This window comes from Cervus elaphus, chromosome 12, assembly GCF_910594005.1.
Source record: "Cervus elaphus chromosome 12, mCerEla1.1, whole genome shotgun sequence".
Classification (NCBI taxonomy): Eukaryota; Metazoa; Chordata; class Mammalia; order Artiodactyla; family Cervidae; genus Cervus; species Cervus elaphus.
The window spans coordinates 55425689-55447052 of NC_057826.1; the positions used below are offsets into that span (position 1 = coordinate 55425689).

At 51.9% G+C, this 21364-nt stretch overlaps 3 protein-coding genes across 8 annotated transcripts in view; 1 reads left to right on the plus strand and 2 right to left on the minus strand.

Moving 5' to 3' along the window:
- The first annotated feature begins 315 nt into the window (after positions 1-315).
- SNX22 (sorting nexin 22) lies at positions 316-5102 on the plus strand. Of its 2 annotated transcripts, XM_043920167.1 has the most exons (6): positions 316-1933; positions 2313-2396; positions 2807-2911; positions 3638-3732; positions 4328-4395; positions 4863-5102. In XM_043920167.1, the coding sequence occupies exons 1-6, from the start codon at positions 1859-1861 to the stop codon at positions 4982-4984; spliced, it is 549 nt and encodes a 182-aa protein (XP_043776102.1). In that variant the 5' UTR covers positions 316-1858; the 3' UTR covers positions 4985-5102. The 2 variants fall into 2 exon arrangements, with proteins under 2 accessions (XP_043776102.1, XP_043776103.1); XM_043920168.1 differs by lacking the exon at positions 2807-2911.
- Positions 5103-5641: 539 nt separating this feature from the next.
- Positions 5642-11708, minus strand: PPIB (peptidylprolyl isomerase B). The gene is made up of 5 exons (XM_043920166.1): positions 11483-11708; positions 10687-10800; positions 9934-10027; positions 6734-6918; positions 5642-5971 (listed from the first exon to the last, which is right to left on the minus strand). Exons 1-5 carry the CDS (start codon positions 11615-11617, stop codon positions 5849-5851), a joined length of 651 nt encoding a protein of 216 aa, XP_043776101.1. The 5' UTR covers positions 11618-11708; the 3' UTR covers positions 5642-5848.
- Positions 11709-13573: 1865 nt separating this feature from the next.
- The window catches only part of CSNK1G1 (casein kinase 1 gamma 1), a 154272-nt gene continuing 146481 nt past the window's right edge, over positions 13574-21364 (minus strand). For 4 of the 5 annotated variants that reach the window (XM_043918914.1, XM_043918915.1, XM_043918916.1 and 1 more), the window contains one exon: positions 13574-19520. In XM_043918914.1, the coding sequence (XP_043774849.1) occupies positions 19466-19520 (55 nt within the window). In that variant the 3' untranslated portion in view covers positions 13574-19465. The remainder of the gene's footprint in view (positions 19521-21364) is intronic. The other variant, XR_006343843.1, reaches the window with a different exon arrangement.

Consider the following 21364-nt stretch of genomic DNA (forward strand, 5'->3'; position numbering starts at 1 on the left):
CACGGAGATGAAGCAGTGAGTATAAATGACCTGAGGCAGAAAGAGCTTGTTAGGTTTGACAACTGGAAGAAGGTCACTGAGGCTGGAGCCCCATGCCAGAGAGGGGAGGAGAGAAAATGAGATACGGAGGCTGGGCCAGGTCATTTAGAGCTCTGGAGATCGGGGTTAGGGGGAAAGGGGGGTTTGTTTTAAGCACAATGCAAAGCCTTTGGACAGTGTTAAGCAGAAAGCTTGATAGTCGGTGCTGCTAGGTATAGAGTGGACTTTGTATGAAGGAGAGCAGCGAGAAAGAAAGGTGAGGTCCATTAGAAGATGTAGAAGATGTGGCAGCAATCTGGGTGGTAGGAATAGAAGGCAGACCTTCCTTAGGATGGGTGACCAAGAAGTTTAGAGGTCTGAGCATCCCCGGAGAGGACTAGAAGTGCAGGGTCCCTGACTTCTAGTGGAGGGGCCCTGGAGAGCAAGGGAGGAAATGAAATCCCAGCACTTCTCCTCATGTTGGGTCATTTCCCTTCCAGGAAGTTTCAGCTTCCTGATTCAGGCACCCTTGTGAGACGGAATTTGGGAGGAAATGATATAGGACATGGTATTGATGAGACCTGCTTGTCCCCATATGGAGTCCTCCTCTCAGCCTCTCTGGAGGCAGAGCTGGGAATGGAAATAGGGGGTTTCTGCTCCAGCACTGTAGCACCTCTGCACTAAGGAGGGAGGGAGCGACCTCATGGTCCCCCAACCCCAACTGCAAATACAGGTACTCTGCTTGCTGCACCTTCCCACCATGAAGCCTTCTGCTAGGTATGAGTCCTTGGAAGCAGGGGCCTCCCCTTCCTCCATTGCCCCCAAGACTTTCTGGGGAGAAGTCAGTGGAATGAAGGCTTGTGCTGAATGGGACACCTCCCTTATGGGGGTGGGGAGGAGCGCTGAGAGCTGGGAGCAGAAGCCCCTACTAGCACAGGTGAGAGAGTTCTGGATTAAATCTTGCCACAGACCCGAAAAGATTCTGCCAGAAGAATGGGCAAGAGCAGTGTAGTGCCACCGTCCACAGTCCTCCTCCCCATCCACCGTCCTGTACATCAGCCCTACCCACCTGTGTCTCCAGGATGAGCTCACAAACTGCCGTTTTCTCAAAATCTGCTCTGCTGAGGGCTTAGCAAGGATCCTCTCACTCAACATTCCTACCCTCTCCCGAGGGAGGCATATTATCCCAGTTTTGCAAATGAGCACAGAGATAAACAGTTGGGGAAACCCATGCTGTGTGACTTCTAAAGCAGAGCCTTTGTCCCTGCACTGCCTCTCCCCAATCTGATGCAGGTTTGGGCTGAAAGATGATTGAAATGGAGGAATGGATTTGAAAATCTAGTGAATGGTGGGGCCTGTGAATGCTGGGGGAGAGGGATAATCAAAGCCAGCGTGCGTCGAGGTGGAAGTAAGGAGACGGAGGTGCAACCTGGTCCTGGGGAAGGGAGTAAGGAATGCAAGGGACGTCCATGGTTGGTCTGGGCCCAGCCTCCCTGCTTGCCTAGCATCCATAGGTGCTTACAATCCTTAGTAGGCGTTCAAACAAGAGCAGGTGAAATTGAGCTATCCCGCACTCCTGGCAATCACTGGGCACTCGATGAATGTGGACACGTTGATAAACATGCCTCTCTGCTGAAAGGTCCCCACGCACTGCCGCCCCACTAGGCTCAAAGGGCCACGCCCGCTTCCCGCCGCCGGGGGTCCAGCGCAATCGGCCCCTTGCAGGACCCGGCGGCGCGCGGGAACGCCCGGGGCGGGGCCTGCAGGCTCGAGGAGGCGGGGTCGGCCCGCAGGGGTCTAGGGTCCGCTTTCTGAGAGTTCGGCTGCGAGCCGCGCGCGGATGCTGGAAGTTCACATCCCGTCGGTGGGGCCCGAGGCCGAGGGCACCCGGCAGAACCCCGAGAAAGGCCACATGGTGAGCTGGGGCAGTGGATGGGAAGGGGCGCGGGGACCCACCGGATTTCCCCGCGCCGAAGGCAATGGGGATCCCGCACTCCGGTCTCGGGCCCGCGAGCGCGGCGGCCCAGGCGGTCGTGGGACACCCTGTCGAGGGTCTCTGGGCCGCTGGGGTTTGCTAGCCCTGCCGACGGCGGTCCCGGCTCCTGAGGGACTGCACCGGGCAGAGTCCCCAAGTGTGCGGGAGCGTGGGAGGGTCCCTGGAGAGCCGCGGAGCTCCCAGGCCGCTTTGTGCTTCTGTGGGCGGACGGTGGGCTGGGGGCGTCGCCGGGAGCGGGTCTGGCGGCGCCCTTGCGCCGGGTCTCACGCGCACCCGGCTGCCCGCCGGCGCCCGCCAGGTGTTCCGAGTGGAGGTGCTGTACCGCGGGCGCAGACACGTCGTGCAGAGGCGCTACAGCGAGTTCCACGCGCTCCACAAGCGGGTAAGGCTGCGCCCACCACCGATCCACGGACCCCGGCCGGCTCCTGCCCAGCCCCCGCCCAGCCCCCGGAGGTCTCTGCCACCCCCATTACCTCCCCAGGCCCAGGAGAGCTCAGGTCTTGGACACAGACGTCCCCGCGGGCTGCGGAAAGGGCGCAAAGTTGGGCCGGTCCCAGACTCTGCTCTTCGCGCCCCTGGGCGGCGGGTCTTAGGGGCGGAGGCGGGTAGTTGGGGGCGCCTCTCGCCCTTGTCCCAACCGCCACTCACCACGCGGGTGTGTCTCAGGATAGAGCCTGAAGTTCGGGGGTGGTGGCGGCGGGGAGGACTGGGGAGGGCTCTTGGCTGGGATGAAGCGAGCTTGAGAGGGCTCCACCCGGATGCTGTGATCGCACCGCGGTAACCTCCTGGCAGATCAAGAAACTGTACAAAGTACCCGACTTCCCCTCGAAACGTCTGCCCAACTGGAGGACCCGAAGGTTGGAGCAGCGGCGGCAGGGCTTGGAAGCCTATATCCAGGTTTGCGTGGGTCTCCGTCTATTGCCCCTCAGTCGACAGGACCAGAGTCGGGGGACCCAAGCAGAGAGGTGTGGGGACATGGGGTGAGGGGGACCCATATTTATTGGCCGATACTTTAAGCCTCAATTTTCCAAACAGTAAGGGGCTCCTCCTGATGGCTCAGTGGTAAGGAATCTACCTGCAATGCAGGAGATACAGGTTTGAACTCTGGGTTGGGAAGGTTCCCTTGAGAAAGGAATGGCAACTCACCCCAGTATTCTTGCCTGGAGAATGCCATGAACAGAGAAGCCTGGCAGGCTACAGTCTATAGTGTCACAAAGTCGGACATGACTAAAGTGACTTAGCACTCTCACACAGTGGGTCTAAACATCCCTCTCTGAATTGGTAGGATTGAGTGAGGGGTTCAGCAGACAGGTGATCCCAGTAAGATGAAGGCTTGTTCTCTTTTCCTCCAGAGTGAGATCCTGTGCCGCCCTCATGATAAGGGTGGAGGCCCTTCCCCACTCTCCCACACAGTTGTGCCCATTACAGGCCAGGCAGGCTTCTTGGGCCAATCTGTGTAGTCACCTGGGGCTAGTGCTCAGAAGGGCTATAGCTTGGTTTCATGCTCTGCTCTGGCCGTCTTGAACTTCTTTATCAGAAGGGCCCCAGGTTTTCATTTTGCACCAGGCTCTGCATATTACATGGCTCAATCTGATTACAGGTTTTCTCTGTTCTCTTCTCCAGGGCATCCTATACTTGAACCAGGATGTGCCCAAGGAACTACTGGAATTCCTGAGTCTTCGGCACTGGCCCACAGACCCCAAGGCCAGCAACTGGGGGTGAGCATCCATCCCTACAGGGGCATGGGAGGGGCCCCAGGGCTGGGGGGATGGGGGCTCTCTGCAGCCAGCAGGTGAGGAGGCCAAGCCCCTTTCCTTCTCATATCTACCAGGCCATAGCCTGGTCCTTCCTCTTTGAGACATGACCTCCTTGGTCATTTTCTTGACCCAGTGGAGGGGCTGTTTTCTGGGCACCTTCGTTACCCTTGCTGCCTCCGGAACTGAGCCTGTTACCAATAGAAGCAGCAGTCCCCTGGGAGGTAAAAGTCGACTTCCGCATCTCCACCCTTGCCTCAGGCTCCCCCAGGCAGCTCACAGCCACTCTCTTCAGCTCCTTGGGGGAGTGCCTGCCTGCCAACAGGCAAGTCCAAGTCTCCATCTGCCCTGGGCTCCTGCTGCCCCCTCGTGGCCACGTGCTAGGGCCTCACGTCTCCGGCCTGTCCCTATGGTCCAGGTTTTCACCTTGATGCCTCCTGATACCACTGCCCACTTATCCCCTGCGGGTCCTTTGGCAATATCAGTTCCTGGTCTCCATCCAACCTGAGACTTTTTCTCTGCCTCCCCCTCCACTGTTCATGACCCCTTTTCTTCTTAGCTCGCAGCTGTACCACCGGCCTGTCGTCAGCTTCCCCATTGATCCTTATATTTGCATCCCATCCCCAGGTGAGATGTTTCCTCTTGACTTATAATCCACATTTAGGGCCCAGGTAGCAGGGTGGGAGCAAGGGTGAACTTGGTATCTCTCAGCTCTCAGGACCACCGGGCAGCATCTCCCTCCTACTGCCCTTCTTTGGGGCCACACCTCCCTGCTGCCCCTGTAGTCTGTATTTTCCAGGGAACAGACATGGTGAAACGAGCTTGGCTCCCCTGCTCTCCGCTCCTCACCAGCCTGGCTTTACCATAGATGTGAACAGAAAGTGAACTGGAAATGCCAAGGCCTCATTTGGGGTAGCCAACTGCTATCTACTGCCTTGGCACGGGCTCCTCCTGTTCCCCGGAGTGGGGGGCGGGGTGGTGCCAGTGATGGGGGGAGGTGCCTATGGACAGGAACTCGGGGAGCTGCAGGCCACCCCACACCTTCTCTTACCTGGTGGCCCCTACCCCTTCCTCCTGTTTTCCTTCTGTCCCAGAACCTCTGCCCAACATGGTGGTGCTCGGTGTGCTCCAGGGCCTCTATGGCTTCAATGCCAGCACAGCTGAAGCCCAGCCGGAGGCCGCCTGTCACCCTGCTCCAGTGCCACCGATGCCCTGACCAGCGCAGAGGCTTTTAGGCCACCTGCCAGAACAGTCATGTGCCTCAGTCCTCAAGCTGGGTCACCCTTGGCCTGGATCCAGGACTCACCAGTCTCCACCCCTCTGGGCTCAGGACTCAGCTGCACTGGTATCTGAGGTAGTGGAATCCTAGAACTTAGGGCCAGAGCAGGAACAGAGAGCTGGAAATCGAGGGAGAATTCCTTTATAATTTTCACAGCCCACCAATCTGCCTGCACTGCAGGAGACTCAGGTTCGGGAAGATCCCCTGGAAAAGGGAATGGCAACCCACTCTAGTATTGCCTAGAGAATCCCAGGGACAGAGGAGCCTGGTGGTCTACAGTCCATGGGGTTGCAAAGAGTCAGACACGACTGGGCGACGGGCACTTTCATGAAAAGGTGCAGGTGCATGCCCTCCCCACCTCCTACAGTAGGGCATGCAAAGGTTGAGGCTCAGTAGCTGGCAAAGTTTAGAAGCAAGTGGCAGAAGCTCCAGCTTGAGGTTTTGTGCACAACACCGGGGGAAAGGGTGCAGGCACCCAAGGAGGGGACTGGCACCACTGCCATAGGAGCCCCCGTCCAGCTGGCGCTAGACTTGGAAGGAGGTGCTGAAGGGCCCAGAACCCAGCGCGTACACAGATTACTAAAAGAAAAAAAAAAAAAAACACCATTTTTTTTATTGGTCAGTGTTGGCAGGAATTTGTTACAAAACTGGGCCCGTGGAATGGGAGGGAAGGGGCCCGCCCTGTCAGATGCCAGCCCTGGGACCAGCGCAGCATGGAGCCCTGTGGCGGGCTATCTTCACCCCTGGGAGGGCGACAGGGCCACAAAGACAGTTGCTCAAAGGGAAGAGGTCCCTGGGGCCCTATTCCTTGGCAATGGCAAAGGGCTTCTCCACCTCGATCTTGCCGCAGTCTGCGATCGTCACATCCTTCAGAGGCTTGTCCCGCCCATCGGTCTTGGTGCTTTCCACCTTCCGTACTACATCCTGGGGAGGAAGGCAGAGTGTCAGGTCTGCGCCGCCAGGGGGACAGGCCCCAGCGTGCAGCTGGGAGGGCTGCGACCCACACAGGAGGAGCAGCGTACAAACCATAAGGCACCAAAATCCTAGGAGCATTGTGACTGGGTGCCCACCCAGGTCAGAGAGAACCCAGCTTTGACAACAGGAGGATGCAGAAGTTTTGATTCTCTGAAGTACCACCCAGGCTGGGCTAGGGGTATGTTGCCGGAGGGGGGGGGGGGGATGGGGGGGATGGGGAATGGGTACCAAGTGGCTTCTCCAAGATAGCGTGTCCAGCTGGCCTTGTACAACTAATGGTGGAGCCATGACATGACTGAGTGACAGTATGAAGTAGCTTTATCTGTGCAGCCTCAAAGAGGCCTCCTGGTCAGCCTCTGCCCGGGGCCTTGGAGGGATTCAGAATGTGGGGGCACGACTTCCCTGGTGGTCCAGTGGTTAAGAATGCACTCGCCTAGTGCAGGAGGCGCAGGTTCAAATCCTTCACTGCGAAACTAAGATCCTGTATGCTGTGGCCGAAAAAAGAAAATGAACGTGGGGGCATAGAGGTAGGCTGTTGATTCACAATTCACCCCAGATTTGCACAAATAAAAATTGGTCTGAATCTATATGTTCCCTTCTGGGAAAGGGATAAAATATATGGATCCCCTGCCCTGATCTGTGTCAGATCTTGGTGTGTGTGTGCGGGGGGGTGGGGTTTGCCCAGGGGTAGCCTCAGCCCCCCAAACTCACCATGCCCTCTAGAACTTTGCCGAACACTACGTGCTTGCCATCTAGCCAGGCAGTCTTGACTGTCGTGATGAAGAACTGGGAGCCGTTGGTGTCTTTGCCCGCATTGGCCATGCTCACCCAGCCAGGCCCATAATGTTTAAGCTTGAAGTTCTCATCGGGGAAGCGTTCACCATAAATGCTCTTACCTGGGAAGAAAGAGAAGGTCAGGGAGCTGGGGTAGGGGAGGTGGGCAACAAAGCCGATCTTCAGGGTGAGGATTCTAGAGGCCAAACCTGCCCCCCGTGCCAGGCCAGGCTCAAGTGGAGTCCAAGGACACATGCACCAGCTTCCCACCCTCTGGCCCTGGAGCCAAACCATGGTGATAGCCAAAGTGGGCGTGAGGCCAGGCTGACTGAGTGAACTGTATACATCATGTGAGAAGATAGCTTTATGGCTTTCAAGTAAGGCACACATTAGAAATGACCTTGGATGTGGCCTCAGAGGCTTGCCGTGGAGACTTTAGTGGAGAAGAGGTGCTGGGCAGGATGCAGGGGGCAGGGGAGGGTAAGAACCCTCCAGAAAAGGAGGACTGCTACAGCTGACCAGCTTTTCTTCCTAAGAGCACAGAAGATGCTGAGGAAGCTCCAAGCAGGAAGAGAGATGAGTGGGGAGGGGATGCCATTTGAGTTCTGGAAAGTCAAGAGCCTCATGGACAACTGAACCCCAAAATAAAAGGTGACTCTGAGTGCGTGTACTATGTCTGCGTGAGGAGGGTCTGGGGCCTGGGAGCGAGACAGGAGCCAAGAGCACATCTCTACCTATCCTTACCTTCCAGAGACCCTAACTTCAACTCCCAAAGCTAGGTCCAGAGGAAAACAGTGCACCCTCCTCTGTCCCTGTGAGATTCACACTGTGTACTAGAGGCCCCAAGAAACCCAGCAGCAAAGAAGTGATTTTCACTTTGTTTTACCCAACACCTTTCAAACTTATTTGCATACAAAACCTTTTTCTCCGCCTTCATGATTCAACCAGACAAAGAGCCTCTTAAGGATAGTTCTGGAGCAGAGTAGTGGGACCAAAAATAAGCTATTTTTATTTGTACTTTGAAATGTAAAAAGAAAATTGCCAACTCTTTAAGAAGAGTTCCCAAGGGAAAAAAAGAGATTCCCATGTGAGAATCCTTTGTAAAACTCAGCCAACTGCAGGATTTTGACTACTGCTGCTATCCAGAAAACCCCCACACCTATATACTTAGCTCCCATCACTTTCCCAAGATACAAGGAGTCCCAAACTTCAATGGATAGCGAAGGCTGTAAACTCAATATGCCTTGTCGTCTTTCTCTCCAGACTTCGGTTATTCTCTTGACATTTCCCCTCTGCACGTCAGTGCTGCCCTCACCCCCGCCGTCCTTCCTTCCGTGCCCGCTCCCCCCACTGCAATCACAGCTGAGGCTCAGAGTGGGAACAGCGTGCCAGGGGACTGGTGCATGCATCTGACACATTAAAAAAAACCCACCCCGTGAGGCAGGACCTAAGAGCCCCCTCCTCCTCAAAGATAAAGAAAACAAGATACAGAGACAAGAGGTACCCTTGCTGGGAAGCAGCAGTGGAGTTCAAACCAAGGTGGTCTGGTTCTCGAATCTCTGCTCTTACCCTGTAGGAATCCTCCCTGGGTTCAGGCTCACACTGCTCAATGCAAGGGCGGCTGTACCAACCCCCTGCCAGTCTGCTTCTCCTGCGTCCATGGCCTGAATCCACCACATTATCCCTCAAAACTCCCCTGCCATCAGGCCTTGCCCCCATTCACGTCTTCAGCAGACCTTCACTCTTTGGAGGACAAAGCCCTGGGTCCTGGGCCTGGGCCTGGGCCTGGCCCTGGCCTGCCACCCTGGGCTCCTGGTGAGAGCTCCACTTCCATCCTCCTGACCCACCTTCGACCAAGCCCTTGCCACAGAGCTGAACGCATGCCTTAATCCTGCCTCTTCCTTGCCCATTCAAATTCTCAGTCAGGACCCCCCCGAGCTCAAATCCTCATGTTTGCAAGCCTATTTCTTGATCACCTTGGCCCAAAGCAGGCTTCCCTGGTGACTCAGACAGTCAAGAATCTGCCTGCAGTGGGGGAGACAATTCCTGAGTCAGGAAGATCCCCTGGAGAAGGGAATGGTTACCCACTGCAGTACTCTTGCCTGAAGAATTCCATGGACAGAGAAGCCTGGCGGGCTACAGTCCATGGGGTTGCAAAGAGTCAGACACAACTGAGTGGCTATCACTTCCATTTGGCCCAAAGTGAGTCCTTCGCCTGTCAGCATTTCGAGGATGGCTGGCTTTCCTTACTGCTCGCTGGGCACTGCACACTCAAATCTCACCTCACCACCCCCAGCACCCACAACTCCTGACACCTAACTCTACAGACAGGAAACTGAGGTTCAGAGGACTTGCTTGCCTGTGGTCACAAAGTGAGAAGGTGGCAGACACTCAACAGAGGGTCACTCCATGAATACAGTGCTTTGTGTCATGTCTGCTTGTCCTTCTTGTCCAGCCAACTATGACTTACATCTTGTGTCACTTTCCTAGTGATTTCTCCTAGTTCTTCCCACCTAAATGATGAACAACTTGAGGACAGAGCATTAGCCCTGAAAGCTGTGTCACAGCCTATTTGTAACTTTCCAGGTACTGGAAGTGAAAGTGAGTTGCTGTCCCACTGACTTTTTTGTTCTGTATCCCCAGCACCCACCACAGAGCCTGGCCCAGTCAATACTGATCGGTTGGGTGAGCTGCAGCTGCGGTCTGAGAGAACAGCAGGCTGTACACCCAAGTGTGGTGACACCTGCGGGTTAGTCCAGGGTGTCTGTCTGTCTGTCCTAGCGTACAAAGAGTGCAGGGGTCAGACTGGCAGCTCTTGTCAAGTGCTCTCTGGTGAGAGACTGCCAAGGAAAGCAATTTCTCTCAGTCCTGTTGGGGCCTCCCAGGTCACCACACGAGCTTTGCATACCTGACCTACAATCACCTACAGGTGGGTTTTGCTCTGCTTCCCTCCCCCCAGCAGGTACTGTGGGGAATGTCAGAGGCCGTAGGGCTTGATAAGCATGTCGGCCAGCTGTGCAAGATCTTCCCACGTCTGCCTGAAACCCATGCCCCGCTCTCCGCAGCACTGGGCTCCCTGGCCGTCCCGCCCTGGGGCTGCCCTGAGACACCCCTGTGCCCAGAGGACTTGAGGTTACCTCCAGTACCATCTCCCCGCGTGAAGTCTCCACCCTGGATCATGAAGTCCTTGATCACACGATGGAATTTGCTGTCTTTGTAGCCAAACCCTTTCTAGAAAAAGGAATAGGAAGGTGAGAAGGTGGCATGAGGCACGAGGCAGACACTAGACAGGCCCTGCAGAAGAGAAAGCCCTGCCGCAGATCCATCCTTCAACATGCTACTGGGTGACTAGTGACCAAAGTCCAGGCCAGGAAAGGCGAAGATCCCACGTTCCTTGGCCTGTATACAATTACCCTTCACATAATGCCTCTAGCTTTTCCCTTTCATTTCCTAATCTAATCATAGGAAGAGATGCAAAGAAACTGACAGGAAAAAAAAAAAAGTTACCTGCTGATGCAGTGGGAAGCTGGAATGCACACTTTCTTAAATGAGGAATTCAGTTCCCTAAAACCTGGAAAGCTCTGGGCCTCTCACTCTGGTGCCGAGGCCACAAGCTAGTTTCCCTAGATGTTTCCTTTAGTTACTCAAAAATGAATAACCAAGGTCTCAAAGATGAAAATTTTCTCCGAAAAGAAAAATTCTAATTCTGGATTTAGTTTTTAAAACTCTCGCAAGACATAATACTCTTGGAGTCCCAGGGCCGAAGGGTACAGCTGGTACTGAGGTCCACTGCTATGGGTGGGCCACGTTCTGTAGGTCAGTTTGCTGTCAGCCCTACTTGCCAAACTTCACTGCCTTTGAGTTTGGATACCCTGCCTCCAGCCACTTACCTCTCCTGTAGCCAAGGCCACAAAATTATCCACTGTTTTTGGAACAGTCTTTCCAAAGAGACCAATGACCACCCGGCCTATATCTTCATCTCCAATTCGCAGGTCAAAGTACACCTGAGGGAAAAGGCCATTAAAACTTAGCATCTTAAAAGGGGTCTTCCTAGGGAATGAAGGGCCAAGAAACTACCCAGAAGATGGTAGAGAAAACAGAACCATATTTTAATAGCAGAGTTTCTGCATCTGATTTTGGTGGCGACAAACCCCCCACGAAAATCTAATGAATGCTCCATATGTTAGTTTACACTCTCTTTTCACTATTGGGTAACAACCTTTGCTCTAAATAAATAATGGGCTCAGATTCTAAAAATTAACATCAAAACCCATCAAGAGGGGAGCCCAAGCACACCACTCTGGTTTAAACTACACTGCTGTGCTTTCGAATTGGAAGTGACTAAAATCTGGCCTAAGAAGAGAAAGGACTAACAATTTGGCAGAAGCGATCTTTCACCATTTCCCTAGCACCAGGGGCATTTGCAAAGTCTGCAAGCCCGGCCCCAGCTGGACATGCTGGGTCAGGGCCGGTCGATCGGGATGGGTCCGGGTCATTCTCCAGTCTGAATGCGTGAGGATCGCCCAGGTACCAAGAGGCCACAGTAGGGAGACTAGGGAGGGACAGAGCCAAAGCCGAGGACACCTAGGCCCGAGCTCCGGACACATGTAACCAGCTGGGCCAAGGCCTGAACACTGGAGGCGAGGGCGGGCCTCGCCAGGCAGGTCTGGAGAGGGGCGGCCAGACCTTGACAGTGACTTTGGGCCCCTTCTTCTTCTCATCGGCCGAGGACGGTCCAGGCAACAACAGGAAAAAGACGGAGCCCACAACCAGGGCGACGACGAATAGCACCTTCATGTTCCGCTCCAAGAGGCGCAGCATCCACCAGGAGAAGCTAGCGCGGCCCGGGCGCCGAGGCCGGAAGAGGGTGGGGATGCGGCGACGTATGACCCAGCGCCTCCACCGAGGGCATCCGGGGGGGGACCGGGGCTCCTGCAGGACTCCGAGAGGGAGGCGGGCCCCATTTCCCCCCCTCTAACTGGGCGCCGGATGGTAGGTCTCGACGGGGGGCGGAGCCCGGCTCGCCGCCTGGGGCGGGCGGAGACGCCGGCTCGTGGGTGGCTGCCACGTTACTGCAGCCTCATTGGCTCCGCAGCTCGCCGATACCCGTCAATGGGAAGGGATCAGCGGAAGGCGGCACCGCCTCCAAGAGCCCAGGGATTGGGCTGCTGAATAGACTACAAGCCCCAGCAGACAGAGCCCGTGGCCCGTGCCTTTATGGGAGTGGAAGTCGTTTGGCAGTTGGTGACCAATGCTTTAGGTTAGGAAGTCTGTGCATGGGGCAAGAAGACACTCGTCTTTGTCCGTGTGGGCCAGTCAAGGGTTAGTCACCACCGAATTGGGTTTGAGTGTGATAACCTTCAAAAACTCTGGGTACTTTTGTGCCTACTCACCGTATAACCTTTCCAGGTGGCTGAGATGGTAAAGAATCTTCTGCAATGCAGGAGACCTGGGTTCCATCCCTGGGTCGGGAGGATCCCCTGGAGAAGGTAATGGCACCCACTCCAGTATTCTTGCCTGGGGAATCCCATGGACAGAGGAGCCTGGCCCGCTGTTCACACTGAGGAAAGTTGTTTACCAAGCTAGTTTTCAAAGCAGCCTTTCTCCACAAGAGGAACTAATGCTAAAATAGCCTAAAGGTAGCCTTCCACCAGCGATCACACCCCCCCACCCCCCACCCCCGACTTTTGGGGAAAAAATAAGCTTGATGGATACAGTGCTATCAGTATGAAGTTTTTCTTTCATGATTTTTTTTTTAAATTTTATTTTTGACTGTGCTGGGTCTTCAATGCTGCGCAGGCTTTTGCCTAGCTGTGGTTAGCGGGAGCTGCTCTTACGGTGAGTGGGCTTCTCATTCCGGTAGCTTCTCTGGTTGCGGAAAAGGGGCTCTAGGGTGTGCAGGCTTCAGCAGTCGAGGGTCCCACGTTCTAGAGCACAGGCTCAGTAGCTGTGGCGCATGGGCTTAGTTGCTTCTCAGACTTTCCCTGACCAGGGATTGAACCCTTGTCTCCTGCATTGGTGGGCTTCCCTGGTGGCTCAGCTGATATAAGAATCTGCCCACAACTCGGGAGACCTGGTTTCAATCCTTGGGTTGGGAAGATCCCCTGAGAGGGGAAAGGCTACCCACTTCAATATTCTGCCCTGGAGACTTCCATGGGCTGTGTAGTTCATGGGGTCGCAGAGTTGGACATGACTGAGCGACTTTCACTTTCACTCCTGCACTGGCAGGTGGATTCTTTACCACTGAGCCTCCAGGGAAGCCCTGTAATGATGATCTTAGAGGTGCTTTTCATTAGTGAAGGAAGAACATTTAAGTAGTATTGAGCAGTAATAGAAAAAACTGGAACCAGACAATCTTGGCCAGGTTGGTGGTGGTTTTGTGCTGTATATGCCACCGGTGATTTTAGATTGTTACATAGTTACATCATAGTTACACCTTCTGTCTGTATAGATGTTCCTCATTAGCAGAGCAGAATTACAAAGCTGCCATTTCATAGTTGTTTCAGAGCAGATCTTAACTTCCTGGTATTCTAGCACTGAAGAACCACAGGGATACAGGGAGTTCCTGTATGTGATGAATGTCCAAATTCTTCTTTAAAGTGACTCACCGGCTAGGGCAATGTTCAACCCAAGAGAAGGATGCAAGAATGTGAAAATATCAGGCATTATTTTCATTCCTGGAGCCTTCAATCATGCTGAAGTTAGTCCTAGCTAGATTCTTAGTTACAAATGAACCAGGAGAGGTTAAAACCAAACCAACCAACCAAACAAGCAAAATTAGCCAAGAAAGGTAAGACATTTTATTTTACATACAAAAAGGGTGCAAACTGAGTCCTTTCCTCCCCAGACTGGAGAAGAGGTATACTTAAAGATCACATTTGTGTTTTCCATGGTGCCCTAGGAAATGGGCTACTCTGAGATAATATCAAGGCCCGTTTCCATTCACTTCAAAGAAGGCTACTTCCTCCGCAGAGGAGTTTTTACTAAATGGTGTACAAATCTCTCCTGGAGGAACCATTTCAAATACACCTGAAATTGACATTCATGTTTAAAAATACTACAAGTTTCATTTTCACAGCTGAGCTTTGCAGACCAGTGCCAGGGTTTATGAAACAATATTACATATCTAAAATAAAAGGTTAAAAAAAAAAGGCATTTAACAATAATCACATCCACACATCAATTAAAACTGATTTCCACAGCTGATTTACACATTATCTAGTCTTAAAAAAACTGCAATCAACATCCCAACATCTTTTTGAAAGTACAATGGGCAAAGATGTAAGAAACAGACAAAATAATAATATAATAAATTAGAGCATGTATACATCCAATAGGAATTGAATCAACATTATTTTCCATGGGGAGGGGAGCTTATAATATTTTTGGTTTCATGTCATTTTTTTTCTGCTGTTAACTCTTCTGCTTGATAAATGGGGCTCATTCCCAGAGCTTGCTGCTACACTAGAAACTCACTCGTTTCTTGTTTACTTCTGAAAATATTCAGGAACACATGATCCAGCAGCCTGGGCTGTTTTTTTTTAAGGTGGGCTGTGAGTCTTTATGGAAATGAAATGGACACAGATGAGCGCTGGCATGTGCAAACACACACACACACACACACACACACACACACACACAGAGGCATACAAATGCAACCACACACACCCATCTGTATAGTCCTCCCCTCCCCCCATCCCTTCCCCCCCAAGAAATGGCTCATCTTCCTGAGACATTCCTAACAGATCAATAAGCCTCTTAGAAAAGCTTTCAGTGTAAGGGCTGGCCTGGGATTTGGTCTGAAGCTCATGAAGGGGAACACTGAAAATGTCTCACCTGCTCTGAAAGAGGGGATTTGCGGGAAAGGGGCAGTCAGGACAGGTGTCCTCTTGTGTTACTGGGACGACTGCATGGCATCCCTGCTTCTTACCATGGACAAAGGTGGTGATGGCACTGGGAAGATGATCGTGAGGAGTACAAGAAGAACAACAGCAAAATAAATTCCATCCACAGAACTGAGGTTCTTTTATAACATGGAGTTTGGTAACCAAAGTAGAAATATACGGAGTACTCGTTCACTTTTTTCCTTTGTAATACAAGCTGAGCTACAAATACACATTGGAGTGGATTTCCTGGTTGATTTTTAAAGGAAATATGTCAACTACTACTGTCTATATCCAGGGAACCTACTTACTATTTTGAATACAGTGGAGAAATGTATTCTTTTGCACTCAGTCACCTGCAAAAGGAATTAGGAAAAACAGATTTTTAAGACTGCTTAATTGCTCAAAGATTTCCAAGATTCCTTACTTGTGGCTAAAACACTGCTTAAGACACTGCAAACCCTCAAAAGGGTCACGGTTTCCTTATTCATAAACAAAATCACTCCCTTTCCACACCAAAAAAATACAACCCACAGGGATCCTATTTTGATTCCTAGCAATCCATAAGGAGGAAGACTGGGAGTCACTGGCTGTCAGCCTTTAGGCAGGACCTTCCTGGAGCCCTGGAGTTGACAAAAGCAAGAACCCCAGAGAAAAGTGCCTGTTGCTCACGTCAATCCAGATGGGGTGCCGAGTCATCCTGGCCCCCTAAGGGTTTCTGGAATTCATCTGCCCACCTTGGATCAATGGTGGGGATGGTGGCAGTGGCCTCGCAAAGGCAATGCTGGCTGTATGGCACTGCAGGCTCCTGATCTGAGAAGTTCCAGCCCTAACGTGGCTCTGATACTGGAGACAGCACTGGCAGAGCAGTTCACTGAGAATGAAATCTGGTGTCAATATGGAAACAGAAGAGGTGACTGGGACACAGGAGGCATGTAGACATGCGTTAAATGAAAGATCAGTTTCCTCAGAGGAGATTCTGGGCTGCCATGAAAGCACTTATTTTTGAAAACTGCAGGTCATGCTGCTCACTGGAAGAGAGACAGGTTGTCTTTTGCATAAGAAAGGTTAAGGCTATGATCTTTAGTAACCACTCTCACATAACGTCACCCCCACTTATTACTGACAACAAAAGTGATTACTAACACTGAGAACCAACACTGAATATGTACTCCCAACGTACATTTCCAGTGAACTAAGTTGGAAGGTACTTTCGAGGTGACGGACAGCTTTTCTGGCTAATGACAGGGGCTATTTCTATGAATTTGGAGTTCACTGAGAATGAACAGGCAATCAACCCTTCTCCTGCAAAACTCAGAATCCTGCTATCTGCTGTTGCCCCTGCATTCCAAAGTACAGCGGGGCTTTAATTGAAGGCCAACCTAGTCACCTGACTTTGTACCTTCCCAGACCCTGTTTCCTCCTGGACAACCCCAAATGGCAGGAGCATGTTAATGAAGGCAGTGAGAGCACACTGCTACTGGCACACGTTCCATCCTTGGGGAGCCATCTGGAGCAAGATCACTGGGGAACGCCAAGGGATGCACAGCAAGTGGTTGACCCTTAACGTGCTTAGACTGTCACGCTCTGGTCACAAGGGAGGACCATTCACATCCTGGCGGATTCCTGGCCTGCTTGCCTCGATCTGTTCAGGATGCAATGCCTGAAGGACGGCAGGGCTTGGGAGAACCCTGGCTGTTGTTAGTGCTTAATGCTAACTCAGCAACAACTGCATCAGTCCTGAAGAAGACCCCTAGGTATCACAGCTGTGAAGTGGGGAAGTGTATGGACTATGGAGCAAGCAGATTTGGGTGGGTGGTAGGTGGAGGGAATGCCCACGCCAGAGGACCTGGCCGAGAAATGGAGGTAAGCAACGATAGCAACAGGGCTGAGGAAGCAGCCCTGACGAGATGTGCTGATGGGGAGGGAACTGATGGCCAAATTACTCCTTAGGTACTCTTTTTAAAAGATCACAATAGAATCTCTCAGGGGTCTGCAACCACCCTGGAGTGCCAATGGCCCTGGGAGGATCACCATTACTTGGCATGCCAGAAAAATTTTTGTGTTTCACTTTTGTTATGAAAAATCAAATATCTGATAGATTTGTGGGAGGCTGAGGGTGAGAATAGTGCATTAGGAAGAACCCCTCACAACTGCTCAGGTTCAGTCCCCCAAGAGGCAGCGTTTAAAACAAACTTAAGACCCCCCAAAAGTCATAAATCCAGCTTCAAGAGGGCCTGCCCTGTAGCCAAGCTGGGAACTACCTTTTGCTTTCCTTGTGGAAGTTGGGAGGCACTTAGTGGAGTATGGAGGGCCAGGGACGCTCCAGACTTCGCCGCTTGCCCTTGCCCTCCCTTGAGAAGCAAGGCCTTTTCTATACTGGGATGTGGAAGTTAAAGATTCTGTACAGGAAGTTAAGAGTTACCCAAATTGAGAAGTTACCCAAATGCCAATTGAGAAACTATGTAAGTATCACTGACAGTGCCTGAACCACCAGCTAATGTCAAGGAAGCAAACCCCAATATTCAAAATTCTTGTGGGGAAGGGGTGTGTTCCTGAATCTCCCAGCCATTCTGTTTTATTTACAGGAAAATTTCTTTTAAAAAATGAAAGATCACAATCTTTACATAAGCCAGGCAAGTTTGAAGCCAATGAAGTGGCTAGCCAAGGCCCAGTGGAACACAAGTGAAGCCCAGTAACTCTGTTCCACGTAAGATACATCAAAGGACCTGTCACAGAAAATATCAACTACCAGAAAGTAGGCCCACACTCTCCAGTCCAAAAGACAGCTCTACACGTCAAGCCAGAGGCACTACTATGTTCCCCAAACCCCCCAGACTAAGTCACCAGTCACTATCCCCCATGGTTAGCTCTCTCTTCCCCCAGATACAAGACCTCACTCTCTGATGGACTGAATCCTTTCTCCTCCATCTTCTCTGGAATGAGAAATCACTACTTGGATAAGTCACTCAACTCAAATCAAAATCAAGCATGAGGAGATTAACTCCACACACTGAAGACTTTTCAAGCAGTGAATGAGGAACTGAGACACTTCACGGCAGCATGTCGTGTCAATAGCATGGGGGACGTGGAGAGTGGACGGGGGAGAACAGGCTCTAGACATGTGGCTGTCTTATCTAGCAGGAGTCAATGTCCAAGTGAGAAGATGACTCCATATCTTTCATTTCAGTCTCCTCTCCCCTGGAATTTTCCAGCAGTAACCAGCCCTACCCTCCTGTTCACTTAGAGCCCCATGTACTGAGTCCTAAGCCTGCTGCTGTGGACCTGTTGGAAGATCTGCAGATGCTTGGTTTCTGGTAAGGCAGGCAGGCCGGCCCAAATGCTGTAACCCATCTACTGGGGCAGAGAGTACACACCAATTTTATTTCATGGCCCCTGCGATGAGCCAAATCCTGAGGTTTCCTCTGGCAGTTGGAAGGCAGGATCACTTTCCTCCTCCTTGTCCACTAAGTGGCAATATGGTGGTGGTGGTTTCATTACTAATTCTGTCCCCCAAGTCACTGAAGAAGTCACATGGCTATCTAGCTGGAAGTCCCTGGCAGTGGACAAAACAGGTATTTCCGGTTTTGTTAAACATCTCCTTCTCTGGGATGAACTGTCTCCTGGTTGCAGTCTGGCTTGGCCAGCTCCTCCCAGGTGCTGGAGAGCGAGGCTGTCCAAACTGCAGGCTGATGAGGTCAAGAGGCTCTGGGAGGGACATTCTTCAGCAGCCGAGAAGACGAATGAAAATTCAAGTATGTTTCCCTGCTAACCTGAGTGTTCACTCAGAAGGGCACAGAGTTTGGCTTCTTTTCTTCCCGGGTGCTGCAGACCCAACTCTTTCCACGGATAATGTCCTCTGGACCCATGTTCTCTTTGCATGGCTTGACTGGCCCCATCCCCCTCCAAACAGAAAAAAAGTAAAAAAATCCCAATATAACCAGACACAATATGCATCTGCCATGGTTTTTTTGTGTGTGTGTTAAAACAACAACGACAACGAAAAAGAGGGGAAAAAAGAAAACAACTAAAAGTGCAATACAGTCAGTCTTTTCCTTTGCTCAGGACAACTTGCAACGTTCTACTATGACTGTCTGGAGAACGGAGTTCGCTTGTCAAGAAAGCTGAGAGCGCCGACACGCAGGGACAGTAGACTGCAGATTCCTCACAGCTTGCGTGCTACAGTGTAACTTCACAAGAGGGAAGGAGGGAGTAACCTGCACCCCACGGCCCGCTGGGGGTGGAGGCTGCACAGGCGCGGAGGGAGCTGCGCCGCCGCCAACACACCTGGTGGGCGGAGAAGGTCCTTCTCCCGCTCCGGCCTGCGTCTCCCTCCCACCTTCCTGGCCACACCCCCAGCCTCTTAAACTCCTTCCGCAGACAAAGCCTTCAGCTCATTAGCTTGTGTGCTGGAGAGGGCTGAGGGTGGGGCAAGAGCCAGGAGTAACTAAGGGGTGGGAAGAGAACAGTAGTCCTTGAGTTTCTGTGAATGACACCGTCACTGTAAACAATAAGAAGGAGAGTCAGCCAGGCGGCCCAGAGGGCAAGCGGTGGAGACCCGCGGCTCTGGGACCTGCTCAGAGCCTTAGGCAGGTAGGGGTGGCCACTGACCCACTGGGCCCTGGCTGCCCACACGGGCTCCTTCTGGGGGCATCTGTTTTCTTCTTTTTGGTTTGGATCTCCACCCTCCCCCCACAGAGGAATCCCTTCCAATGAGAAATGGCAGGAGCTGCGGGTGCAATCGAGTCAGAGTCCCCGAGGCCTGAGGACTCCGGGGAGGCACTGGTCACTTGTGGCGCTGGGTGGTCTTCTTCCTTTTCCTCTTAAAGAAGCAGCAGCACCTGCAGCACAAGAAGATCACAAGTCAGCCTGCAGCTGTCACGGCTGCCTGCCTGCCTCTGTGGACTGCACCCACCCACAGGGCCGCCCACCATCTACGGTGCGCACACGGAGGCAGTGGGCAGTGGGAAAGCCAAAGGAAACCGCTACTTTACTGCAAACCCTATCACTGGAGGGCTGCAGGCAGGGCAGGGCTCAGGCAGGCGTTTTTGAAAGGATGAAGAAGGCTTCTTTCCTAGTCTTAACACCTCAACCTGCCATCTTTCTTTACACTGAACCAAGGCTGGGGATCCTCAAAGCTGCACTGTGTGCCCCTTAATATAGAAAGCAAAATTATTTAATGTGACTTTAGTGGTCAGCGGGTATGGAAGCTAAACTAAGGCCAAACAAATGCCAAGAAAAGTATGACGTCTGGAACTCTAGGAGGCTCTCACGATGCCACCAATGAAGGATTAAGGATTCTCCCTGCCCTCCATCCCTGGCCCTGGTCAGCTACCTGGTGTAGGCAGGAGAAGCCCTGACTCTAATCATTTGGTGAGCCCAGATCTCTTGACTGAAATCAGCACAGCCCACTCTTCATTTGGAGGATCAGTGCCACAATTCAGGAAGCAGCAGGTCGCACGGTCCTTCTCAGCCAGCTTTCTGAGGCTGTTGCTGGGCCAGACTGGGTTCAAGGACCGACCCTGTTTAGGGTGGCGGGTTGGGCCAGATCCCTTCATAAGCCCTCCAAGTGCTGCCTCCTGGGTGACAGCCACAGCTCCGCCACATCCCTGAGCTTGGGTAACCCCCCGGCCCCAGGACTGCTGTCTTTGGAACTGGAAGTCACTCTTGCTCAGGCAGTGACTATTCCAGAAGGGGGTGACGAGGGCTGTAGCACAGCTGGTACCAAAGACGTCCTTTCCAGGAAGCTAATGCATAAAAAATGAGAACACCAGGGGCAGAAAGTGGTGAGTGAGTCAAAGATGCCAGATGATGGAGGGTAGAGAAGCTGCAAGTGTAACTCAGGATTGCTGGATCCTTGAAAGAAAAGCTTTTCTCCGAAACTGTCTTTGGCTCTTTTGCCTAATCCTTTTGGGTTTAACATCAAAAGTATTCACAAAGAAATAAAGAGCTGTTGCTTACTTCCCTAAGCCCCTAAGTCCTCTGCTGTAGCTCAGATTCCCTCCTTTTTCAGCCAGACCCATTGGTATTCACACACCCAATGGACTAGTTATTAAAAATTTGGATAAAGTGTCTTCCTAGAATGCACAAACTGATGTTTACAGAGAAAAATGATGGGCTTTAACCATATCTGAATGAATTAAACATGGAGATGTTGGAAGCAGGCGCCTAAGACAGGCTTTAAAAAAAAAACACTTTTTGAACAATTTTTTAAAAACACTGCTTTGTTTTTTTTTTTTTTTTAAATGTATTTATTTGTTTTGGGTGTGCTGGGTCTTTGTCACTGCCTGAGGGCTTTCCCTAGTTGCAGTGGGCAGGCTTCTCATTTCGGTGGCATCTCTTGTTGTGGCTCGTGGGCTCTAGGGCTTCAGCAGTTGTGTTGCACGAGCTTAGTTGCCCTGCGGAAAGTAGAATCTTCCCAGACCAGGGTCGAACCTGTCTGTGTCCCCTGCGTTGGCAGGGAGATTCTTAACCAATTGGACCACCAGGAAAGTCCTTAAGAGAGTCTTAAAAAAGATTTTCTGAGAGTATGATGACACATGTGATGTACTATTAATGGGTGGCAATATAGTCACTAAACAAAGTGTCCTTTGTGTTTAGAGACTGCATAATTTCTTTTAAATAAAAATGACCAACATTTTTTATTATTTTCAGTCCTTAATGGAATATCCTTGGGGAAGGATTT